This window comes from Nothobranchius furzeri, chromosome 9 (genome assembly GCF_043380555.1).
Source record: "Nothobranchius furzeri strain GRZ-AD chromosome 9, NfurGRZ-RIMD1, whole genome shotgun sequence".
Lineage (NCBI taxonomy): Eukaryota > Metazoa > Chordata > Actinopteri > Cyprinodontiformes > Nothobranchiidae > Nothobranchius > Nothobranchius furzeri.
The window spans coordinates 54,283,682-54,310,263 of record NC_091749.1 but is presented as its reverse complement, the minus strand read 5'-3'; the positions used below and the strand labels follow the sequence as shown (position 1 = coordinate 54,310,263).

The following is a 26,582-nucleotide window of genomic DNA, read 5'->3' as shown; positions in this document are numbered from 1 at the left end:
ACGCGTCCCTAAACCAACCAGACTGGTTCGGCCAGAAGCAGATTCTGCGTAGTGGAAAGGTGACACAGGCACTTACACTTGAGACTGGGGATTTAAAGGAGTGAAAGGAAAAGAACGGAGAAAAAAGCAGAGAAGGGAGTGCCATTAGAAACTGAACATGCTATTCTGGGAACTGGGCCAATATGGGAAACTACAGAGAGCTTTGAGGACCTGAAGGTTACTGATGCGGTTTGACTATTAAAGTTTTAGTGACATTTCCAGACTAGCAAATAAAAACACAGATGAGAAAAATATTTATATAAAAATAACCTGTTTAGCAAAGTGACTTTGGGAACGAGGCTCATTTGTGGAAATGCATAAAGAAATGTTACATTGATTCAGTAAATTTTAGTTAAGAAAAGGAAGTTTGGTTGTCCAGATCATGCGTTTTGTGGACTTCTAGGGCTTCCTAGTCCCTGCCCAACCAAAGCAACAGATTCTTCTGCATTTTCAGCTAAGCTTGGACACAAACAGGGCTGTCCCTTTTCTCTGATCCTGATTTTAGTGTCCATGGACAAGATTTCAACATTTTCCTGTGGAAAGGAGGGTAAACCCCAGTTTTTTTATGTGTACAAGAAAAGGACCTTCGGGTGGATCTGGGATGGTTTGTGACAGAGTGTGAAGCGACTAACAACCAATTTTGGGGTTTAAACTTTAAAGGCATATTTTTGTCATATTTCATTGGTTACCCCACTTTTTAGCTTTGGATTTACTAAAAGTCTGTTTTGAATAATGCAAAACACATGCACCAAGTCATAAATTAACAGATCTCCATTGATTGTCAGACAATCAGGTTAATTTGCATAAACTGCAAATAAATCCTCACGATACACATTCTGGTTATACGGTAACTGCTGAAAAATGAATCATGTTTAGGTTTAAAATATGTAAGATATTCCTTTAAAATGCTTTTTTCTTTGCTTCTATAATGGAAAATATCATCTTTCACCTCAAAATTACCCAGATGGAAAAACTGTCTAAATTGCATATTTAAAGTTCATGAAACTTACCCAGAAAATATTAAAATGTGCCTTTGTCTTTACTGTCTTACCCAGAAAATATTAAAATATTCCTTTGTCTTTACTGTTTATTCATTTTTTTGTAAACCGTACAATATTTGACAGATGTTGAGCGAGACAGAACTTGCTCAAATGTTCTCTCATTTTGTATATTTTTGTTTAATTCAAATCGGCTACGTATAAGCTCTGAGTGTGTTCAAAGGCTTCCTTGTGGTCAAGTTGTTCCTCATTTCCCTGCACTTTGCCTCCTTTATCAGCGGGGCCGTATGGATAGGTCAATATGCCTGTGGTGCTGAACAACATCCCGGAAAGGAACCCAGCTGCCAATGAGATTTGAGCATACATCACCAAGTCCCGCCCTTACCTTTACAAACCATCCAATAGAAAACATCTCTTCTCCTTGGAGGCCGAGCCACACAGGTAACTCGGGAAAAAAATAGAAGGGGAAAAAGAAAAAAAAAACCTCCGAGGCTTGTTATGGAGTTCGTGTGAAGGGAAAACGGATTTCCTCCCTTCTTTACCAGTTAAACCAGTATCTCTGGATAGAACGCACTCAAGTACTGCAACAGGTAGTGTCTCTGACCGCAAACTCTTCCGTGGCTCCTCTGAAAATAATCTCCCCCCTTTTCTCTCTCTGCGTTTATCTCAAAGCGCTTTTGTTCGTTCTCCTTATCACTTGGAAAAAGGTGAACTCTCGTGTTACTTCTTTATTTTACATCATTATTACTTTATTTTAATCTTTGCTTTAATTGTAGTTTTTACCCTTGTGGTCCCTGATGGCTTCGCACAGTGATACTCTGGTGGTGTTCTTTGGGGCAACAGCTGGTGCAAATGGGGGTAAACTGGGTTCGGATGAGAGGGAAATAATTCTCTTGGTGTGGCAAATTGTGGATCTACATGAGAAAAAGGTACGGACCTTTCTGACCTCCCCCTCTTTCTCCGTCCGTTGTTTGTTATTTTGGTTTACTCGTGTTGCTCAGGAGTGTTTGTGGCGTTTAGTAGCTGTAGTGGAACCAATTAGTTTGACATTTAAATCAACACGGTGTGGTTTCTCTGACCGCCTGCTGGGCTCTATGCTAGCTAATGCTACATGCTCAACTTTAACAGGTGACCAAATTACAAACTGATTGGTGATAATTTCACCCAACGTGTAAAAACACACCTTTTTCGTTTAGAGCATGTAAGCTTCTCAACACAAAACGGTGCTTCCTTTTTTTTTTTTTTTTACAGTTAACTTGCTTTTGCAACTGTATTGTCAATTGTTTTCTTTCCCCCCTTTAAAAAAATGTCCACTTCCGGTTTGTGAGGGGCTTCATAATTTGGCGTTTTTGTTTCTTCGTCGTCGCAGAGTTGTGTACCATGAAATGCTAACTCCATTCGCAGGTCGGAAAGGTCCACAAGTACTTTGTCAAGCCGGACTCTTTGGAGCTGACAGACCAGTGTAAAGAAGAAACTGGGCTGAGTGTGGATGACGTCATTAGTGCAGAGCCTCTGGACAAAGTACTGCAACAGGTGAGGGTCATTTCATCAACTTTTTAGGTCTTTAAAGCTCTGGTTTTATGTTTAAAAATCTCACGCAGAAGGTTCATAAATCCCAAAACTTTGCTCCAATGAATTCCACCCAGAGCGAGATATGACGGGACAAGCCTGGCTGTAAGTGTAAGGAGTGTCAGATTTCTGGGAGAAATGGTCCTCCATCTGCCTGATGTGTCATTGGCCCTGACAGTTAAACTCTTGTTGACAGTTTGTTGAAGCTCTGGAGCTGGGATGGGCACAGCCTTGAGGGGTTGTCAGGAGATAAGGAGGAGTCAGGTCTGGTCTTGTCTTGGCCTGAATGCATGCAGCAGACATCTGGAAGGCAGAGTGTTTTACCTGGGAACCTCAGTTTCAGGCTGAAGCAAAGGGAGGAGATGGGGGCATTGCCAGACTTGGGTCTCTAGGGTCACAGCTGTTATTCAAATGAGATTTTTCATTTTTGTTGTTTGGAATGAACTTTCCTTGTTGTTGCCATGCCCTTCTGCAGGTGCTGAAACTGAAACAAAAAAGTAAAGGGTTGGAATTCTTGTCATGCTTTAAGGAAACACGTCCTGCTTCTAGTTATTTTAAATACGAAAACATTCATTTTATTGTACAAAGCAAACATCATGACACTTACCTTGATCATTTTGATTCATACTTTGAATGCTGACAGCTTTGCTCTAATATGTTTAGTTTCGAGCTCATTTTAATGTGTTTTCTTTTACATGGAAATTTGTTTTCTTATTGCCCCAAAGTGATCGATTGTCTAGCTATGTATAACAGTAAACAACCTTTTTGTTTCCCCAGCCACGCTCATGTGCATACTTCATCTTTTTGATTCTGCTGTTTGTCAGTTTAATCATCAGAAATGCAATGGTGGCATAAGTAGACCCTTAAAATCTGGGGCTGTAAAACGTAGAGCTTGGAGAAAACTGGTGGGGTGTCACAAATGAGTACAGATATAAAAAAATTAAGTACAGCTTGTAAATTCAGCATACCTAATTAGTGTTAGACCTGTTTACACTAGTTCTAGGATGGTTATGAGAGAGGGGGGGTTGACGGGGGATAATATGCATGCTTGGTCCTCTCAGTTGTTGAGTCTCCATACGCAATTGGCCCTTTAAAGAGACGATGTGTAGTTTTTACCATTAATTTCTGGAAATATCAATTGAAATGTTGTTGAAAACGAATTAAATGCTGCTGAATTGTTAAATAAATGGGAGCGGGTCCAAGTCTCTGGGTGACGCCATATTAGCCACGTTTCCTTCTATGGGAGCCCATGAGGAGAAAATGCAGTTAGTTACAAAACTATATACATTGTTTTACACATTTACCTCTTCACTCGTTGCCAATGATGAAAGGAAATTTAATGGTCTTGTCATTTTTCTGGAGGTTGATCTTTCAGGGATTTTTGACGCTAATGGCCATCCGTTGGTAAGGTCTTACTCAAACATAAAAATACAGCTTGCTTGCAATGACTTAGATATCTACTGCCCCCTATCGCCAGGGAAAATACACACCATCACTTTAAGGATTTATCTAAGGGTATGTAGACCATTGTCACAGTGGGTGTCATCACTAGTCTGCTCCAAAAGGCTTCCACGGACATAAATAACATTTAAAAACAATTGACAATGGAAGAAGCAGGTTGTTTGCTATGTTGCTATACACAACAAATGGCACTGACTACGTTTACATGCAGCCAATATCCGGGTTATGATCGAGTTAAGGTCGGTATTCGGGTTTCTGAGTTGATCAGAATAACCCGTTTACAAGCATAAATAGAAAGAGTTACCCCTAACTTGCATAACCCGATTTAAATGCGGACGTTGGGGTAGCATCAGGACGTATGGACTACGTCCAGATGCAAAATGCGTCATTTCCATTTCTTGTTCCGGTATCCGTGAAAACAACAACATGTTTCCCAGTTCGGAAGAGATAGCGACTGCATTTGTTTGCGCTTTAGTTTCCTCGTCACTCCAAAAGTGTGGTGCTGTGCCGCGACTCGCCATGTTGCTCCCAACTTGTTGTTTACTTCCGGTGTTCTGGCGCATACAAGACATCTCGCTACTCAAAAGACCAAGATTCCTTGCGAACAGAGCATGCGCAGAATACACACTTCGATGGGGATATCCCGATATGCGTTTGCACGACCAAACATTCGGGTTAGAAAAGGGTTACCCCAGGTGTAGTAACCGGGTTTTTAAAAACCCGGTTATGAGCATATCCGGGTTTTTGGTGGTGTTTACATGGACCCGCGGAACCGGGTTATTGTGAATATTCGGGTTTTAAAAGGGATACTGGCTGCATGTAAACGCACTCAGCGATGAATGAAAGCTTTTCTTAGTTTCTCTTCCTTTCACGCTGCTTCACCAGCAACTATGTTTTGTATTTGGTCGTTTGGCGGCATTCACTAATATAATTTCAAGTGGGGCGAATCTTACAACAGCTCAAGATTCAATAAAATTCCAGTTCTCAAGGTGAAGATTTGATTCAGAATCGATTCTCAATTCAAATCGATGACAATCGGTACTCAATTCCAAGATTAGGTACTCAATTCCAAGATTAACTACTTTCTTCTGTAATTTTGAAATCTTCCAGGTGTCTTAAATGTAGTGAGCCATGAATGTGATGGAGTGAGTAGCTCTGGAAGTCCATGCTTCACTTCCTAGAATGAAGCAGTACGTAAGCCATTGACTGACAGTCAAGTACGAGTAGCGAATAAGCAAGGACATGTTTGGAAAGTGCCATCTCAAGTAACACTTGGGACATTTTTGGATTAATTCAGAATCTTTATAAATAATAATCTTCATTCAGACTTGAATCGTATTTTTTTTTTTCCCCAGCACCTCGAATCATTTTCCACCCAGTTAATGTTCGTCTGCATGAGTTGACCACAAGTCCCACCCAGCAACTACTGGGTCACTCCAGAGTACATAGCCCATTTGGTTCGTGGTTTGTCTCCATATTGTCGTCCCGATGACATGGAGACAAGCGTATACCATATGGTAAAAATGACCTGGAAGTTACGATATTAGAAATGGGCCTAATGAAATGCACTTTAAAAGTGACAGAAAGAAACAAACCAGGACTTAAGCTAGCATCTCACTGAATTGTGGCTGTTGGTGACAAATTGCACTTTTTGAAGAATTTTCCAGAAGGTATGGAATCCTCCTAAAACGAGTTTTGTGAGGCAAAGTGCGAAAAATGTGGTTTGTCTTGTACACGGGTAACCAAATTTACACATAATTTAGACCTCTTGTGACTAGGTTGTAACAAAAATAATTAGAATTTTGGTCCTACAGGATTTATTCAAAATGTATTTCAACTGTGAAAATGTATGTGTTTCGAATAATTTTCTTTTTCCTCACAATTTTGTGTTAATATCTCCTCTCCGATAGTCTTCAAGACACTGGTTTTTATTGTAAGACTCATCTCCTCACTTGTTCATGAGTGAGGGAAAGCTGGAGCGTGAGATCCATAGGCGGATTGGTGCTACGTCTGCAGTGATGCGGGCGTTGTATCAGTCTGTCGTAGTGACGAGAGAGCTGAGTCAGAAGGCGAAGCTCTCGATTTACCGGTCGATCTACGTTCCTACCCTCACCTATGGTCATGAGCTTTGGGTAGTGACCGAAAGAATGAGATTGCGGATACAAGCGGCCGAAAGGAGTTTTCTCCGCTGGGCGGCTGGGCTCTCCCTTAGAGATAGGGTTAGAAGCTTAGTCATCCGGGAGGGGCTCTGAGTAGATTCGCTGCCCCTCCACATCGAGAGGAGCCAGTTGAGATGTGTCGGGCATCTAGTCAGGATGCCTCCTGGACGCCTCCCTGGTGAGGTTTTCTGGGTACATCCAACTGGGAGGAGGCCTAAAGGGAGACCCACGACACGGTGGAGGGACAATGTCTCTCGCCTGGCCAGGAAACGCCTTGGGATTCCCCTGGAAGAGCTGGCCCAAGTGGCTGGTGAGAGGGAAGTCTGGGCCTCTCGACTTAGGCTGCTGCCCCCGCGACCCGACTCCAGATAAGTGGATGAAAATGGATGGACGGATGGATGGACTTGCCTCCTCTTGTCCTCCACCACCAAAATCTCAAAACTCAACTTTATGAATCTTGATGTGCAGCAACCTGACTCAGGGGTTTTAAAAGGCCTCTACTAATATGTTGAATTAGAATTTGTTGCATTGACTCTTTTGGGTGAAGAAAAATGATAAAATGTTTTCATAAACTGATTTTATAATGTATCCTTTTTATAACTGGTGCACTTTTTCTGCTGATTTATTTCCTAAAGAAACACTTTTAGACCTTTTTTTTTAATTTTTTTTTACAGCTGGTAAGTGTAATTTTTGGTTTTGTTTTTCTTGGTCTCCTCTGTTAGGAGGTGTGTTTGACTAATGTGTTCATGTTGCCTAACACGTTTTTCAGTCGCTATGTCAAGACAATATGTACAACTTTTTTCAAAAGCCTTTGCTTTGTAAACTTTGCACGACATACCATACAGAAATTACAATTTGATGGGAGTTTAGAAAAAAGTCATTTTGGTTTTGTCCTTTCAGACAGAGTAAAGCTTCAGCCCTGCTTGGTTAGACTGTGTGCTGAACCTTCAAATATTAACCAAAGCAATCAGTTTGTTCTTTTCATACCTTGGTGTGACTGGTTACTTTCCCCCCTTATCGGTTCTCTCCTGAGATTAGTTTATACTTAGTGATACGAGGAAGGAAACCTAATTTTTCCCGATAGTTGGAGATGCTACAGCACAGAAAAATGCAGCTATTACGTTATTATTATTATTTTTGTTTCATTCCATATTTGGGTGCTAATGTCATTATATTTAGAACCAAGCAGTGAGTGGTTCTTTCTTTAAGGTGGGTTTGTTAGGTTGAGCTGTGTTGTGGTGGGCCCCAAGGACAACTGTCAGGCGAAAGATTTATTAAAGTCCTGGCTCACGGAGAAATTATGTAGTGTTTGTTCTTTTTAAAATATGCTGGCTCACTCTTAGTTACATATGCATGGCAAATGTGATAAATGTCTTCACCCCCCATCACCTGCAATAGCCATAGAAAGGAAATGGATGGGAAAATGATAGGATAAGAAAAAGCCATTCTCTTCTATGTCATGACCATGGAAGGCTGTACTGATTTTGTGGCCAGCAGAGAGCAGAGCACATCTTTGCTAGTAGAAGCTAACTATTAGCATTAGCAACTCTATAACATGGCAGAATACATTCAGGCTTATGTTATTTGTGGATATATGATATCAACATTGCATTTTTACCCAAGAGAGATGAATGAACAAAGGCAGCAGAAGAGTCACATTTCTGATAGCCAATCAGAGGCGGGATGTTTGCATATCGTGAATATTAATGAGTAACACTCCAAATTCCAGCCCCTGAAACTGGAGCAACAGAGCTCCCCCCTCACCCAGAAAACTACTGACGAGGCATTCACTCAAACTAAAGACCACAGCAGATTAGTTTAAAAAAAATGAGTGGATGATGACTTTAGGACCGAGCACTAAAGTGATTATCATAGCTATTAAGCTCCTAGGTCTGCCAGGTGAGCAGAAAGACTCCCCTTCTGTTTAATGTAGAACAACTTTAAAAAGTCCCATTAAAATCTGCTAGATTTCATAAATTTTGCCACAAAAATGTTCCTGGGAAAAAAAAAGGAAATTGCTTTCTGTGAGTAAACCATGACTGTTTTCTATAAATAAGGGATGGACAATATATCGGCATCAATATCGGTATCGGCCGATGTTAGTCATTTTTTAACATATCGATTTGATAAATAAAACCGGGCCGATATTGACAACCAATATTTTTTCATTTTTTTCTCCATTTGTTTGCCTGTTTCAGAGAATGGTGGTGGTGGTGGTGGTGGTGGTGGGGGGGGGATATGTTATTGTTTAGTCACGTGACAGTGATTTTAATCATCTCAGAAGTGTTAATGTGTGTGTGTTATGTGTACTTAATAACGTAAATTCAGCTTTATTCATTTTCATTCTATACAAAATCTGCTGATTTTAGAAACAATGTCAGTATATCGGTATTGGCTATCGGCCATAACGGTGATCTTAATATCGGATATAGGTATCGGCCCAAAAATTTCACATCGGTTCATCACTACTATAAATGTATTTATTTTGCATGTGTGAAAACAAAAATCCACTGTCCATTTTTCTGTGTGTTCTTACACTGACAGTGGAGTGCTTTGCAACCCTGTTACAAATAAACTAATGGAGTTTAAAGTGTTTGGGTTTATTCATCTTTAAAATCCGGCGCCATCAAATCTTTTAATCTCAGATTGAATTGAATATGACTACATTCTTAAAGATTAGATATATTTTGAGCTCCTATAATTTTGCTGGGATTGATGCAAACAAAAGGTCAAACTGTAATCAAAGCTGAAGTTAGACAGTTTCCGCTTGGGGGCGAATAGCACATGATCTTCAGGTATTTTAGACGTTATTATGAAACGATGGATTGATGTGCTTGTCCCGGGGTTTGAAACGGCATTTAGCCTTGCTAAATACGGTTTTTGTTGAAGGTGGTACAGCTGGATTTAGTTGCTGAGACGTGTGTGTGTGTGTGTGTGTGTGTGTGTGTCCTTAAGCTTCACAGTAGCACCTACAGCATTTGGAGATTTCTTTTGTTGCAGCATGTGTCCCATAATTGTGGCCCAGTCTGAAGCACCTAGTGTGTGTCAGGAACCACGCTGTGGTGCAAGTTTGCGTTTGAGCTGTTGCCCACATGGATTACCCGGACACTCCCTGCTGCTCTTATCTAAGTTTGTTTGAGCCACCACCACCTTACCTCACCTCTGCACACAAACAGTCTAGCTTGGCTAGAAGTACTCCTCTCTGACAGAACCATGAGCAAAGGCCACTTCCTCCCCTCACCTTTGGATACGCTCTTCAGAGAGGGACAGCAGCAACACGTGTGATGCCTGAAATGGTTTTGGAGGGGAGAAAAAATGCTGATTATTTCAATTAGATCAGGACATTTTGTTGTCCTCTTTATCTTAATGACTTTTGTGGCTTGATCACATCCATTGAAAACAAAGTGTTGCAGATTTAAGGTGGAAGTACGAGGCTCCTTTTTCTGCTCACTTTTAGTGCTGGTTGTCCTCCGCTCAGCTTGTTTGCTTAATTTTTGGTTTTTGTTGCTGAAGAGAAAGGTAGAGGGTGTGCCTCCACCGTTTTTTACATTTGCTTTTCTCTCACTAATCTGGCTTTAGTAATAGTCGAAGGTGGGGTTGTGTGCACAAGTATGAGCAAATTTCAGTTCTGTTATCACTGTAAATAAGAGGCTGTGCACCGTAATGCACCGATAAGCTAATCTATAAGACTTTGGAGTCTTTGGGATTTTTGCTTTTACTGTTTGGTCATTAAAGCGCTCAGGAATTAACATGACTTTATGTCGCACACTGATGCTGAAATTCTACGGGAAACTCAAAACTCTGAATTGAAGTTGGAGTAAAATATTTAAATTGGTCGTATTCTAAATTTATGACTGATCTATACAAAACGGATCTTTGTACAAAATCAGTCTCAAGCCTCCTTTCCACCAGACGTGAAAGCATTGCGAAACGTACTTTGCAGCAGTGAGTTAGCCACTGTTCTAGCGGACGAGTTCCCTTCCACCGGCAGCAAAGTGTGACTTTTGGACGAGTCCCAGAAGTGAAGGAACACTTTCATTTAGGTTCTGGTCTATTTGTTTACAATCTACGCTTCCAAAATATGTCAAACTCCACAGTTTAGATCCGGGACAGACAGGAAGTCAAACAGGAAAGCTGTGTAAAACATCTGGAAATCTTTCAAAATAAAAGTCTGATGCAGATAAAGGTATGTAATTTTCCTGTGAAACCCCCAAAGCTGATGTAAACAGAACAGACTTCTACAATCATGCATGATGTTGCAATTCTTCTGTGATATATACATATAATATATATATATATATATATAATATATATAATATATATATATAATATATATATATATATATATATATATATATATATATATATATATATATATATATATATATATATATATATATATAATTTGGCTTTGTGGGGGGGTAGGAAGGGAACTCGCGGATTTTCCATAATATTTTTATGTATCTTTAGATGCTATTCTGATCAAAGATTAAGTTCATGCTGATACCCAGTGAAGAGCAGAAGTAGTTTTAATGTTGGTTCACTTGATATTTAAAGCAGATTTAGTTGTGTAGCGTTAATTACTACATATTTGGGAATTAAAGGCAGTTGCTATTCAGCTGAATGTTCCCGTTTTTATAGTGTTTCTGTTAAAGGTTAGCCGTGTTTTCTACTTCTGGTTTTCTTACCATGAATTTGGATTTTAGAAAAATAAATGGTCCTGATGTTAAAAAAATTAAATAAGAACTCCTTCACATTTATCCCTAAACGTTTATAAACTAAACTATGCAACTTTGTGTGAATGCAGCCTGCAGTTTGCAGAATTTATTGGTGCAACATGGATCTATTTAATGTTTTATTTCTATGATTTGTGGACTATGGATTTAAGGACTCTTTAGATCTGTTAATGAAACCTTTACAAAATATTTTTATATTAGAGATGGACCAATAATAAGACCAGTGATGGAATCGCCCCAGTCACTGTGACCAGGTGAAAGCTCCAATACCTTTTGGTTTTTTGCTCTTTGAAAATCTCACATTTTTCAGTCTGTGAACACACCGTTAAGCGCTAATTCACTAGTGAAAGTTTATTAAATAATCTTTCAGCTAAATTGAATCTGCTGGTCAGAGACATACAAACATCAGCCCTGGAAAACCAATCATCTCCAGTAGTTTTCCTGCTTTATTTATTTATTTATTACTTTACAATTAAAGCAAATTTAGATCGGGATGTTCTATAAAATAATTTTAGAGTTTTGTGTATCGGAATATTTAAAAAATGAACCATTAACCTGCTGGTGTTCATTGGCCTGTTTTGGGTTTACTGTCTGTTGCCTTCTTCACCCCCTTTTCTCCTAACGTTGGAAGTGTTCCTCCCTTATTAGTTGGTGCTGGCAAGCCGCTGATCTTTCCTCGCAGACTGTTACAAACACGCCCCGACACGCACCTGTAATTCTCTCTGACTGTCTGAAGGCCTGTCATCCATCGCCAGCGGCTGCGTGAACCAGTCAGTGTTTAAGGTGGTCCAAACGCTCTCGCACAGACTTCCTGGCAAGAAGCCAGAATTAATCGACTAGAATTATGATTAAAAAAAAAGTCAACTAGGCTTCATTTTGAGTCCCACTTCATTAGTTTTAGATGATGTGTTCGTGTTAACATTTCAAGAAACAAACTGTTGGCTCTTTTAACGCCGCTAACAGGTTGACCCAGCAGCAGGAGCAGAGCTCGCTGAGTTGGTTATAAACACGCAGCAGGTGCTGGTATTTTGACCCGGCTGATGCTGTCGCCATCAGAAGCTGGTTGGACCTGTATGGCTTTTTTGTGTGTGCGTGTCTCACGGTGTCTGGTTGTTGGTTGTGTAAAGAGAAGGTGTGATCCTGATGATTAGCAGCGTGATCATTCCTTTGTTGGCCCTCCTCCCCTGGAAGGAAAACGGTAAAACCTGTTGGACGTGACTACTTCCTGGCTAAAAATGGTTGACCAGGGCTCCTTCACTATTACAAAAAATAATGTAATACTTTTTGTATTTAACTACCATTTAATGAAATTGAACTAAAATCCATTATCTTCTATTGATTTAAAATATTTTAGATCAGATATTTGTTTTTTTCTACATTTGGTGAATCAGAAAAATCTGTATTATTTCTTAATATTACAGCAAACTGCCAATAATTTACATTAATTTTGGTATTTTTAAGACCAAATCTTAATAAATATGTCCTCCTATTGCATCCTTGGCTTTATCAAGTGTTGGGGATGACAAAACCACATGCAACTTTCTTAACTGCATCACACAGGAAGTGATCAGGCTTATGGTGTGTAACATCTAAATAAGTCTGGGTGGAAACTTTGCTTCTTTGGCAGATCACAATAATTATCTCACCTCTAATTTATATTTTCTCATTCTTCCTCCCACAGTTCCAACAGTCTGTAACATCAGAAGTAAAATGCCTCGGCAGGAACTCCTACACCCTCCTGGTGGACAGCCCCCATATCATCCGACAGGCCCTCCACCCAGAAGCCTCCAAAAAGGTCAATTGTCCTTTCAAAATAAAATTGTGTGGGGCTGTTTTAATTGGACTTTTAATATTTACCAAGTTAGTGGGTTTTATTTCTAGTTGGCTCCTAATTTAACACTAATCTTCATATTAGGAGGCTGACTTGTTGAATTTTTGTCTTCCTGTCCAGAACCTTGTACTACCGGAGTGTTTCTTTTCATTTTTTGACGTGAGGAAGGAATTTCAAAAATGCTGCTCAAATGCAGGCCCGGTCCAGAAGCTCACACTCTCCTCTATGCTGGAGTGTATCCTTTGGGTCCCATTTAAATACAGCACGTGACTTTTGAAACCACCTGATCTATGTTGCTGACATTAAAATGTGCATTATTCCACAGTCTGTGTGCTAGGGGTGGACAGCCTTAACTGTGTGTGTGCAGATGTTGGCCAGCCTGCTGTAGCAGAGCAGCAGATTGGGGTGAGAGAGGTGAGGAGCATGGTGCAGCTCACTCGCTCCATCCTGGCTGAGCCTCACAGTAAGCAACTATAATTTCATATTTCCCACTGACCTGGAGGTCAAACCAGTAGCTCACTGGGTTGTGTATAGTAGGCAAATTTAGCTAGGACACTGAATTGGTGCTTTCATATTTGATTATTCATGCAACTGTTGTGCAGATGTCTTTGTTGCTAAATGTTCTAACTGAGTTGTTCTTTCTCAATTTACCCTAATTTGTTTGCAACTTTTCTCTCTTGTAATATCAACTTCTATCTTTATTCGTCTAATTAGTCACAACCTCGTTTGAAAGGTCAACACCTCGCACAGTTATATCACAGTTCTCACGCTGTCTGACTCATCGAAGCATTATACAGAAGTTTTTTTTTCTTGCAAAGTTTTTGAACATTTTCAGATTTTGGTGTTTGTACAAATACTTAATAGCCTTGGTGAACGTGTGTGTGTGTGTGTGTGTGTGTGTGTGTGTGTGTGTGTGTGTGTGTGTGTGTGTGTGTGTGTGTGTGTGTGTGTGTGTGTGTGTGTGTGTGTGTGTGTGTGTGTGTGTGTGTGTGTGTGTGTGTGTGTGTGTGTGTGTGTGTGTGTGTGTGTGTGTGTGTGTGTGTGTGTGTGTGTGTGTGTGTGTGTGTGTGTGTGTGTGTCTGCTCCTGGCTTAAGGAACTAAAGTAAGATCAGTCTATAGATATATTACTGTCAGTGTTGGGAGTAACGCGGTACAAAAGTAATTAATTACTGTGATGCATTGCTTTTTGCTGTAATGTGGAAATGTAAGGCATTACAGGGAAAGATAATGGTAATATTTACTCGGTACAACTGTCAGTAACGCGGTAATTACAATGCATTTTTAAACCCAGAATCAAGATGTGGCTTTCCTAAAAATTCAAATTGCGGGAAGCCTGAAAAAAGATCCAGTATCCACATATGTGACGTCATTCACGGACTCAGCTTTGCGGGCATTCTATGAGCAGAGAGGACGCAGCGGTAACGGCTCAAATACTCCAGCTGCGTCCTGCGCGCGGCCGCTGTTATATTCACAAAATCGCTCCACCAAAACAAAGTCATTTGTTTGCGATCGTTTATATCAGCCCATATTCTCTGGCACTTCATGTACTTTACAGCTGAGTTCATAATCTGTGCCCCAGTGATTTCAACTCATTGCTGCTGGAGCGCAGCGCATATGAAGCTTTTTTTTATTTATTTATTTGCGTTCGGTAGATCCCTTTGGCTGATTACTTGGAAAGTAGGAAATCTAGGAAACAGTTTTTCGGAGAAAACATGCAGCATGCAGGAAGGTTAGAGAGAGAAAGGGCAGGAAATTATTCAAATATAATCAAGAAAACAAAACAAAGTGCTTGAAAAGAAAAAAAGTCAGTAGATTTATCCCCAATACACATGTTTACCAGTGAAAAGCAATAATATATAAGCATTTAATATTTATACATGTGATAGAATCCGATCACCCCAGAAGTCAGTCCCACATCCAGGGCCGTATCAAGGCATTTGAGGACCAAGGCAAATATAGGCTTGGAGCCCCCACCACCTCACTTCCTGCTCAGATGGCCCTATAAGATGTCAGCGTGCTGAGAGTACAGATTGTTGTTGCTTTTATTTAATAAACAATCATTTTAAAGCATATCTGACTGTTTTTAACAGCAACCCTAGCTCAGACACCACATCACTTTCCACATATGTCATGAGCTCACTGAGCGTCAGATTACCAGATTCATATTGAAGTTGTTTTGGTGAAAGTAACTTAAAGTAATGCTAAAGTAGTGTAATGCCTTACATTTTAAAATCAGTAATATTGTAATGTAATGAATTACTTTAAAATGACAAGTAATAAATAATGCATTACAGTTCTGAAGTAACTTGCCCGACACTGGTTACTGTGCAAATAAATCAAACTTAAATCTAAAGTGTTTCAACTCGTGGCCATCCCCTCTGGCTTCACCCTCCTAATAACCACCAGGTTTGTCTTTGGGTGTGATTAGCTGCAGGAATGCAGTGTGTTAAAAGCCGTTCTGCCTGGCAGAGCAACCCTCTTCTCTACATAAAAGAAAACATTGTGTTTGAAGGATTTAAAAAGGTTTAGTTATTTTTCTCTCTCTGCTTTTAGATCACAAATTCTGCTCTGTGGAAAGAGTGATGTACAAGTTTGATGCCGGAACATGGTATGTAAATAAAAAATAGCTTTATTACTTAAAGTCTGCAGGTATTTTTGTTGTTGCCACACCTGCCAACTAGCAGTGTTACTGAAACACCCTCTCTACCCTCCGTCGTGTTCACATCCCAGACCTCGAGCTCGGAGCATCAATTACAGCAGCAACAAAAACCACAAGTGTGTTATTAAAGCGGTCCAAGTTTGCCATCAAGTTCTTACCTGGATATTCAATAGCAGGGCACCAGATCCTGCCGTTCCCTGAAAGCCTCGAGCCTATAACCTCACCAACCCGCTGACATTTAACCATGACGGCGTGCTACTGTGTTCAGCACTTACTGAGAGTGTCTCTTGTCTTCTGTCTGTGGACAAATCAGTTCCAACTTACCAAGAAGGAACTAAAATCTGCAGAAAAGCTGCTCAGTTATTGACGATCCCTTTGTTTTTTAAATCCTGAATGTTAGAATTTCTCATGTGTTTATTTTTCTGCTGGTGGTGTTTCTGTGCAGCAGTAAGACCGAACCAGTAGATAGTGAGACGGTGATCAGAGCGCGGGGCCTTCCATGGCAGTCTTCAGACCAGGACATTGCTCGATTCTTCAAAGGACTTAATATTGCCAAGTAGGTATCTCAGTTACTCCAGTGAATTAGGACACAACACTATTTGAAAGTAAAACATATGTTATTCTAGTAAAAAGAATAAAGCATATATATATATATTAGAGGAAAATTTAGATTTTGAAATCCTCCAGAACTAGTCTTCTTGTCCTTCAGTATCGGTGGATACGAGTCAACGTATAGCCAATATTGTAATGCTGAGATTAGTTGTGACCGATTTTGCTTAAATGTAGCATATAAATAATATATGCTTATGGGACTACTTCTAGAGATATGTCATTAAAGGGGACATATTTTGCTAAACTCACCTTTTGCATCCTTTTGAGCTGCCATGTTGGTGTTAACTACTTCCATAAACATTCCAAATGTAAAAAAAAACTCATCCATTTATTTTCTTTAGGAAATATGAGCGTAGAATGAAGTTTCAAAACGTCCCTGATTGTGACATCACAAATGGGGAAATTAGAATGGATCCACCTTTCACGTGAAAGAGAGCTGCAACTGGAGGAGCAGCAGCTTAACTCGGAGCCCTTCTCAAATGTCGGAGCTTCTCAGCTTATAGCAGCCTGAGTGTGTGTGTATGTGTGTGTGTTGGGGGGGGCGAGGGGCGTGGTCAGCTCCAGCTTGTTTTCATTAAGTTAGAGTCATGAAACAGCTCATTCTGGAAGGTACTGAAACTGTCGAGAATAAAAATGCTGAATTTACCTTATGTGAAAGGGATTTAGTGCAAAGAACTTTGTAAACATTTATTTTATTTGGAATAAAGTCAGATGCTGCCTTTAAGACTTCACTATTTGAATCATTGTAACAAAATATACATTTTCATCTTCACTAGTGGATGTCTTGTTCTTCCAGGGGTGGCGTGGCCCTCTGTCTGAATGCTCAGGGCAGGAGGAATGGAGAAGCCTTGGTTCGTTTCATCAACTCGGAGCATCGAGACCTGGCTCTGGAGCGCCACAAACATCACATGGGCAGCCGATACATTGAGGTTAGTGCTGATCTGTTAGCCGCTAGTTTAGTGTGTAAATATAAAAATCGCTCGGAGGGTCACTGCCTCAAACATTTATGCAGTCTGGATGTAAAAATGAATCCAAAATATTCGGGCAGAACGAGCCAAACCCTCATAGCTGCTAAGGCAGCAGTAGCTCAGGATTTTGAGCAGGTTGTCTAGCAATCGGAAGGTTGTAGGTTCAATCCCAGTTCCCACCAGAGAATGCTGCCATTGTGTCCTTGGGTTAAGCCTGATTCATGCTTCTCCATCTGCGTCAGTGCGGAGGTCCTTGTGGACCTGCCGGAGAGCTCCGCAAGGACGGACGGAGTCGAGCTCTCTTTTCTAAAAATCCGTCAGTCGAGACGGACAACGCAAGCTTGTGATTGGTCAGGACACGGCTGTTATTTACAGCGCCACCATTGCGCCCTCAAAAACATAAAGAGAGCCGAGGATAACAAGCTTGAAGAATACCTCGCGAAAAACTCTTAAAACATGAACGTTTAATTCCCCGTGACTGGAGGAGTGAAAAGAGGTGCAGCAAGCGTTTTATTTGTGGATGGAAATGACAGGAAACGTGGGTTTAGAGGTGGGGAGCGCATGAAGAGGTGGAGGAGAACGAGAGACAAATTTGTCTGTGTTAAAAGTCTCTTATATACAAAAAGGGGTGGGGGGTGGTTGTAGAACCCTAAGAAGGCGCTATAAAAACACAGACCATTTACCAGCTGCTGTTGAACAGTTTGATATTGGATTATTATTTTGTAAATCTAAAACTTTTTGTCGTTTCCAGGTCTACAAAGCAACAGGAGAGGAGTTCCTGAAGATTGCTGGAGGTCAGATTTCTGTCTTCTTCTCAGTTGCTTTATGTTTGCATGATGTATAGCTTCTTCATTCTGTGGTGTTCCTGGATCAATAGGGCCCTCTCTCTCTCTCCCTCTCTCACTCACTCACACACACGCGCACACACACACACACACACACACACACACACACACACACACACACACACACACACACACACACGTTTGTAGTTCTTCTGTTACCTGTGTGTCTTTGCCTCATCAATGACTCACTGGCTGCCAATCTCAAACTAATAAAAGACACTTTGTGAGGCACACTCACCTCACTCACCCCTCCCCCACTTACCCATCTAACCTCCTCATCTGAAGGCCGGCCCCTCTGAGGCTCACCTGTTTGGGTCCACTCCCTCGGGGCAACGTGGGCAGACTCCTGGTGAAAGGACAGGCTGCTGTTACAGATGTGTGTGTGGGGGTTGGGGGGGGGGGGGGTGGACAAAGACAGGACCTGAGGGTGGGGGTGCACAGCACTGAGCTGCAGTTGAACAGGTCACAGATAGCAGACACCACACACACACCTGTTGGACAGACTCTGGACTTTACACAGATTCGTGCGGATCAGCACAGATCGACATCACGCTGGACTTTAGGCAAACAAATCACAGAGGACAGTGTTATTTATGCAAATAGAATAAACAATCCTAAGTGAGTGAGTCAACATTGTTGTTGTTTCAGAAAGTGAAATGCTGCAACTCTGAGTTTTGTCTGAACTTCCCGGATCTAGAAAATGATGCTCAAATCATAAGAGCCTTATTCTGTAAACAATTCAAACCATAAGAATTTAAACTTTACAAATGCAGTCACAACATTTATCATTAAGATTGGTCTGTTTTCTACTATATTTAGACTTTTGGCAGGATTATCACCTGCTGTGAAACCATGATGTTTTTGCCTCGATTGTATAAGGTTTGTAAAAATATCCTGAAACGGATTTACATTTTCCTTATGATCACACTTGATTCAAGATGGCTACCTTACAACACACACGAGTTAAAACTCCGTTTTACATAAACTGACGTGACTTACTGAACAACCTTTTAAAGGAGTCCATAAAAATGAAAGTGTTTGTTTATTTTCTCCTTGTGTTTAATAGTGGATTTAAAAAACTGTATTAATGGTAATTGCATGCAAAGAACCAGATTGTCACAGATATTTAGATCTTGTTTGCATCTGAGTAAAAGTTGGAAAAGTAAAGGTCAGGGTCCCACTTTGGGCCACAAAACACAAAGTTGGGGGTCCCTAGTATTCAAATAAAGTGGGAAAGTGGGACAATAATCTTAAAATAGCCTTTTTTTTTTACTACAGTATTTATAAAATGTATTCGTCATAGACAAAGAAGTACAACAAGAGTTAAAGGTGTTTATTATTAGTGACATTAGCATGCCGTAGAGCGAAATTGGGATTATAAGTTGTTGGCGTGATTATTTTGTGGATCAAAAGCAGTAATTATAAATTTTCTGTTTACTTTGTTTTTTTTAACATAACTCCAGTGGATGATTAAATGCCCTGAAATGAAAACGAGTCTCCTCTTTGACCTCAGGTACGTCCAACGAGGTGTCCCAGTTCCTGTCCAAAGAGAACCAGGTGATCATACGGATGCGCGGGCTGCCGTTCACCTCCACGCCTCAGGAAGTTCTGAACTTCCTCGGCCCGGAGAGCCCGGTTACAGATGGTTCTGAAGGTCTGCTCTTCGTCAAGTACCCTGATGGACGGCCGACCGGTGATGCCTTTGTGCTCTTCTCTTGTGAGGAGTATGCTCAGAACGCCTTAAAAAAGCACAAGCAGATCCTGGGCAAGCGCTACATCGAGCTGTTTCGGAGCACCGCGGCGGAAGTGCAGCAGGTGAGTTCTAGTCTGAAACAAAGGGTGTGCCGATTCTGAAAGGTGGTCTTTGGAATGAATGGTCCATTGTGGAATTATGTTGAATAAATGCAGAAATTGGCTTAAAACACAGAAAATCCGATTTCTGAACCTTTGATTTAACCCAAAACATTTTAGAAAACCAGCGAATGGCAGCTGCTTCCTCGTTTTCCAAACAACTGTTTCCATGGCAACAAGAAATTATGAAATGACTAAAGCCTGACTCAATTTGGTTTTTTTTTTTGTGTGTCACTATGAGCAACTGCTGAGATGTTTTTTTGTCTTTTAAAAGAAGCAAATAAATTAAAAGCTTGACTTTCGTTTCCTTTCAGGTCCTGAATCGTTACATGTCCGCTCCCCTGATCTCCACGCTCCCCACTTCTTCCATGGTGCCACTGCCGGTCCTCTCCACGCCTCCCTTCCTCCCATCAGCCAGCAGCACCCGGGACTGCGTGCGCCTCCGCGGTCTGCCGTACACAGCCGGTATCGAGGACATCCTGGAGTTCATGGGCGATCACACTGTTGACATCAAACCCCACGGAGTCCACATGGTCCTCAACCAACAGGTCGGAACCACGTAGAGGAGGAAAACACCTAATCCGAAGCTCATTTCTGTTATACATCCCAGAATTATTCCAACATGTGACACTGATCCCGTCTGTGATGGATCTGTGTGTTTTCCAGGGTCGGCCTTCCGGAGATGCCTTCATCCAGATGAAGTCACCTGACAGGGCGTTCCTGGTGTCCCAAAAGTGCCACAAGAAGACGATGAAGGATCGGTATGTGGAGGTCTTCCAGTGCTCCACGGAGGAGATGAGCATCGTTCTGATGGGAGGAACGTTGAACCGTAGCGGCCTCTCGCCTCCGCCCTGCAAACTTCCCTGTAAGTTTCTCTCAAACTGCCCTGAATGGGATCAGCGTCAGGATTCACAGCTACACACGGAATAGTCGATGCCAGGAATCTGGGAGATTATTTATAAATCTTTCCACTTCAGCTGAATATCAGATGTTTTCCAGATGAATTGTTGTTATTTGGCTCCTAAATGAGGGTTTAAGCAGAAAGCTCCTCCGATCTGTGGACTTTGTTCTGTTATGGCTCCAATCTGATGGAGATTAGATTAGGACTAAAAGTAAGGCTTTCTTTAGGATGTCTCTGTACAACGATTTTTGCTCATAGTTGAACTGGACACCAGTCACTCTTTATGTAGTGGTTTTTCCATCATGTGATGTGGTTGACACTGGGAGGACCACAGCCTGGAACAGATAGTAGCTGTTTGTATATAAATAGATGTGTGTCATTATTTATACGTTTTACATGACAGCATGAAGGTAAGCCTTATGAATACAGATCTGGTCAGACATTTACTCTCCATCATTTGTAAACTTGAATAAAAATAATCTGTTTAGCTATTTTTACACACTGATAACCTTGATTTTAGCAAACGGGGCTAGTTTGAAACAAATGCTGGTGAGAGGTGGATCAGCTGCTGGATAGGACGGCCTGGGGTTTCTTGTGATTTCAACTTCCCAGGTTGTGGAGCTCGTGCATTGTACTTTTTTCTGACACACGTGGTAACGTATGTATGTTGTACAGATGTTCTCAGGTGTAGAAACCCAGCAGCGCCAGGATGCATGTCCAGGATTAGTGACCACGTCACAGAATGTTGGATGGTTAATTTTTGAGTTGAATAAAAAATTATAAATGGGGTTCTAGATTTAAAAACCGAATTTACCTTGTTGAATATAGGCAGCTTGGTTTTTAATGTAGCGTACCAGAAAGTCTGTGGCATCTCTGACCTGCGTTAAGTAAATGAGTAATTTAGTGATGGCCACAGAGAGACAGAGAACAGTTGGTTTAACGCTTCATAATCTTAAACACACCACCTTATATCTGTATGTCCCAACCCACTTCAGCGTCTGCAATATGTAAACGTTGGTCACGGTAATGCTAGCCGCAAAATAATTCTAGTCCAAGCTACTGCTAATGCTAGCCCGAGCAACTGCCACCGTCCTTGTTGGGTGAGAGGAAAATGAAGGTTTGAGCGCATCTGTAACTTTCCTGGGAATATCCAGACTTCCAGATAAATCCATAGCTTGTCTATTGAGTTATCTGGGTGCTGAACAGAGTTGCTAATTTCAGGCAGCATCGTAGTTATTGGAGTAAACTGACCAATCAGCACGCAGCTCATTTAATATTCATGTCCTGGCCAATTGGGGGCGGGGCAAACCAGTTTATCCGTTGTAGGGCTTTAAAATGGGTTTGTGTTTGGGCATTTATCCAGCCTCCTGGGCCATTTTGAGCCCCAACAAAGCTTCATGTGCTATAGAACAGTTTTCATTTGTAGAAAAAAATCGTTCTAGTAGAGGAGACAGATTTTAGGTTTTAACTGGGTTCTTCCAGATACTTGAATCCCAACAGGTTATTTTTAAGGCTTTGACAGTAACAGAAACTAGAGAGACACCGTGGAGAACAAAAAGGTGACCTGATTACCTAACCTGACCCTCAGATAATCCGAGCCATAGAAAATAATCTACTATTAGTTCTGCTTGTCTTGTGCCATCTCCATCAGTGTTTGAGAGCATTACATGCGTGTTTCTTTCCTGCAGGTTTGTCACCTCCAACAGCCTACACCGCCTTCCCTCCTACTCCTGCCATTCTCTCTGAGGCTGCTCTTTACCAGACCCCCTTGCTGGCTCCCCCCAGACCCCCACAGGCCACCATCCACAGCTCCGCCCACACTCTGGCCTACTACCCCCCTCAACCGCATCTCTACATGAACATGAACTACACGGCTTACTACCCCAGGTCAGCACAGCTGGAGCAAACGTCTAAAACAAGTAAATCTCTCCTTGTTCATTTCTCCTGACACCTCTGTTCCGTGTTCGACTCCCCCAGCCCCCCAGTTTCTCCCTCCACAGTCGGCTACTTTGCAGCTCCCCCCGGAGCCATGGCAGCAGCGGTTGCAGCGCAGTCCCACCCCTCCGCTGCCGCGACCTCCTCTATGCTGCCTCAGCCAGGCGCCCTGATGAGGATGCAGGGTTTGCCCTACAACACCGGGGTCAAAGACATCCTCAGCTTCTTCCAGGGATATCAGGTGACCTGCAGCACTCAGACCAACCCATAAACGTTCAGATCAGTTTCTACATGTGCAATTGCAGAAATGACTTTATTTATTAATCACGCTGAATTCTGCTGAGCAGGAGATGCTCAGCACCACATGCTGATCTTTCTAGTGTTTGATTAAAGAAACACGTACAGCTCTGCTCCCCCCCTCCTTTTTGCCTCCTATGTGTATTGCTGCCAGAATTAGGTGGAGTCCCCTGGAGCAGGTATGACCCCCTGACAGGTGTGGCTTCACACTTTACAGGCTGAGGAGGGAGAGCAGTGGGGCTTCAGTAGGGGGTGTCATATTTATTATAATTAGGAAAATGTTTGGGTCTGCTTTTGGTCTTTGTGTCCTTTAGGGCTCTGCATCCTTTTTACTTTAAGACGCAGCCGTAACTAATGGATTCCACCCAAAACAGCTCATTTTGACTTGAACATAGTGTGTGTGTGTGTGTGTGTGTGTGTGTGTGTGTGTGTGTGTGTGTGTGTGTGTGTGTGTGTGTGTGTGTGTGTGTGTGTGTGTGTGTGTGTGTGTGTGTGTGTGTGTGTGTATCTAGCCATCATTTGGTGAATGTGTTTTCTGTTTTGGTGCGAGACTCATCCTGGTACCCTGCTGTGCCCGTGTGTGTATAATGTTGCATTGTGGGGCGATGCGGAGGTCTGACTGTGTGTCCATCGTTCACTATCTGTAGTACGCCCCTGATGAGTACAGCGGCGTGGTTCAGATGAGCGAACAGGCCCGGAGTCTGATTCAGCCCAAAGAATGGCTCTGCCTTTAGGGACTCAAGGTAAGAGGAGCCTCCGGAGCAGAGAGGAGACGTGGAGACGCAGCGGGGGGGTGGAGGGGACATGTCTTCGTCTTTAACTAACATCTCGATCTGTCACACGAATCATCGAAATGAGGCGAGAAAGCTTTGAAATATCCAGTTGGTACTGAAGGGCAGTCTTTCTGAGGGGGTTCTGAATGTTCATTTGCATAAAACTGGAAGAGATAAACGTTGTAACTCACCCCCTTAGATCGGTGGTTCCCAAATTCAAAAACCAACCAACCTCAGCAACCATTTTTATCCATTTCTACTCATAAAGTGTTTTGTCTGTAATTATTTTAAATTCTAACTTGATATCTGGACTGAGTCCCTGATTTGGGAGCCACCATATTTAGATCCGGTTCCCACTGGACGAGTTTCACCTCAAAATAACTCCTCTAGTCTGCACAAAGCTCATTTTCTCACTGACGTGACTTGTTTCTCTCTTGCAAAGAAAAGTGACCTTTCAACGTTTAAAGCTCCTTAACTTGTTTTTATTAGTTCTGATTCTGGGGGAATAATCGAGAGCCTCCTGGACACTATCAGACTCCAGATTTTATTATTTTTTTGTGTTTGACAAAGAAAAATAGGAATATTTTAGTTTTACTTCTTAAGCTTTATTTGTATTTTCCCCCGAATTCAAAAAAATAAAATAAATAAAAATTTAGAGCAAATTGATGCAAAGTAAGCTTGTTCTGCTGAAGAAGTCTCTGGTTGTTTCCATCCTTCTGTCTGTTGCTGATGAATTTTTACCGCCGTTTCTGCTCCTGTGATCTGACCTGCATGGTTGTGCTTCGTGTTCTTGCATCAGACTATCCGCTGTGCTTCCTTCATGCAAGCAGTCTAACAGGATATTTGTGTGTTGTGTTCGCCGGCGGTTGGTCCCATAGGATTCAGATTTAGGAGAACCTTCAGCTTCACGTTCAGCTTTTGGATTAGAAGATCCTCTCTGGTGGTGTGTGGTTGCTTCTCAGCTCTGTGGGCTCCCTCTTCTGGTGTCCTAATGCAATAGCGTCAACGTCCAGATAACTCCTTGGCTGTTTATTAATTTTTTATTTATTTGTCTTTCTGCAGCTCCAACCAGACGCAGTGCTTATTCTGTATAACTTCAGTGGCCACTGCAGCGGCGAGGCTTTGATCACTTTCCCTAGCGAAGAGATGGCCCGACGGGCCGTAGCAGAGTGCTCAAACCACCAGTTCTTTGGCCAGCAGGTCCACTTGGCGCTCTGTAACTGACCACCAGCCCTCCATCTCTCTCCACCTCGTTCGCTTTCTGCAAAGTGCCATCTCTCTCCAGCGAAACCTCCAGACTCCACTTTGTCTCTGCAGAACGCTTTTCTCCTCTGAGCCGTCACCGCTGGTCAGACACTCGTGCGGCCGCCGTTAGTTTTTTTTTTTAACTGACTTTTACAACCTGTACCACCTGATTGTGGAGAGGAGATGACTTTGGAGCCCTGACGGACTCTGATGTGGCTCTGCAAAACTGAACTTGCAAATATATTTAAGTACTTTATAAATGTGTCGCTTATGGAATTGTACAAACGTTTGTCCTGAAAAGCTTGAGGCTGTACAAACATCCATGCACCAAATGTTTCTATAAATTTCTAATGATTTCACTTGGACAACTAAAGGATTTAAACTTTTGTGTTCATGAACTTGTCTAGGCTTGATGTTTATTATTTGATGTCCTCCAGCAGCGTAAGGATGGAGAAGTAAGCCATATAAACTGCTTTAGAGTAGAAACGCTGGCGTGCATCTGTACGTTAAAATGAGTTTTGAGCTTCAGGGACGTTCTGCTTCACCAGACTTCACCACAGCTGTTCCCGTACACCAAATCACCCATGACTTTGTTTTTCTGTTGTAAAAGCATTTATTGTTCTTGGACATCCACATGTTTTCTAAGCACTGCAGCTTCCTCTCTGCTCCAGCTGTGGGGAAAATGAGCTGCACATCTGTAATAGCTAGATAAATTAATCCTATTTTTATGAATGCAGTTTCTTTAGAAGAGCTGGGACTTTTGTTATTAAATGTAAAACAACCGAGGCTTTTTGTTGAATTTTTTATAACGACCAACCACAGCTGCTGCATATTTTGTTTCCAGGCTGCGATTCCTGCCTGCAACCAGACTACTGAGTAAAGTTGCATGACTTTGATTTTCCTTCCTGTGAAAAGCCTACTGACGGTTTAGCTTTAGTTGATCCCCTTTACTGTGCCTACATTACCCAGAGTGCAATATTGGCCCAACAGAGGCTAAGTCAGCTTCTGGTGGAGGACGACATGTTTCTTATGTTGTGAGAACACGTGCATGAAATTAAGTCTTTGTATAGATTGTAAACAATAAAAATATCAAATGTAATTGTTTCAGTTCTTAGACGTTTTAATATTTAATTAGTGGAAGAACATATTACCTGCCAATAACCTGAAAAGAAACTGTGTCTAAAACTTTAATATTGAAGTAGAGAATGAAATCAAACATTTTGAGATTTATTTGGTCCCAGGTTTTATTTTCAGGCTAGGACATGATTCTGCAAGAATCGTACTAAAAAGAAACAAACTTGTTCTGATTTTGCATCCTTTAACCCTCTAAAGCCCAACGCATGAATAGAAAATCAACACTTTATAAAGGGTTTATAAAACAAGATTTTAAATTTCATCTGTATCATGTAGACTTTCCACCAGAGAGCAGGCGACTTTAGAAATCAATCCTGCAGGTGTTTTGAGGAAAACTTAGAAATTGGTGTAAAGGGGTGCATTTAAACCCTGAATGTGACATTTTTTTCAAAATAAGAGCCTCTCTGAGAAAAATGTAAATTTTGACTCAACATCAACATTAAGCTCCTTTATTTCCTTTAAAGGTGATGTTGACTGAAACTGTTTTTAATAATTATTTCTGATAATCAAGTTACTGAGTTTTTTTATGCAGGCTGAACATGAAAATCTCATACACCCACTTCCTGCA

At 41.5% G+C, this 26,582-nt stretch overlaps 1 protein-coding gene across 4 annotated transcripts; it reads left to right on the top strand.

Moving 5' to 3' along the window:
• Nucleotides 1-1,028: 1,028 nt before the first annotated feature.
• Nucleotides 1,029-25,979, top strand: esrp2 (epithelial splicing regulatory protein 2). 4 transcript variants are annotated; one of them, XM_054732177.2, is made up of 17 exons: nt 1,029-1,627; nt 1,710-1,744; nt 1,814-1,966; nt 2,442-2,570; nt 12,644-12,757; nt 12,914-13,028; nt 13,161-13,256; nt 15,348-15,402; nt 15,899-16,009; nt 16,862-16,994; nt 17,785-17,827; nt 19,392-19,693; nt 20,044-20,277; nt 20,396-20,594; nt 22,319-22,517; nt 22,608-22,806; nt 24,698-25,979. In XM_054732177.2, exons 3-17 carry the CDS (start codon nt 1,835-1,837, stop codon nt 24,857-24,859), a joined length of 2,223 nt encoding a protein of 740 aa, XP_054588152.2. In that variant the 5' UTR covers nt 1,029-1,627; nt 1,710-1,744; nt 1,814-1,834; the 3' UTR covers nt 24,860-25,979. The 4 variants fall into 4 exon arrangements, with proteins under 4 accessions (XP_054588152.2, XP_054588153.2, XP_054588151.2 ...); XM_054732178.2 differs by adding an exon at nt 23,510-23,605 and having other exon boundaries at nt 1,029-1,744; nt 24,698-24,833; XM_054732176.2 differs by lacking the exon at nt 1,710-1,744.
• Nucleotides 25,980-26,582: the final 603 nt, after the last annotated feature.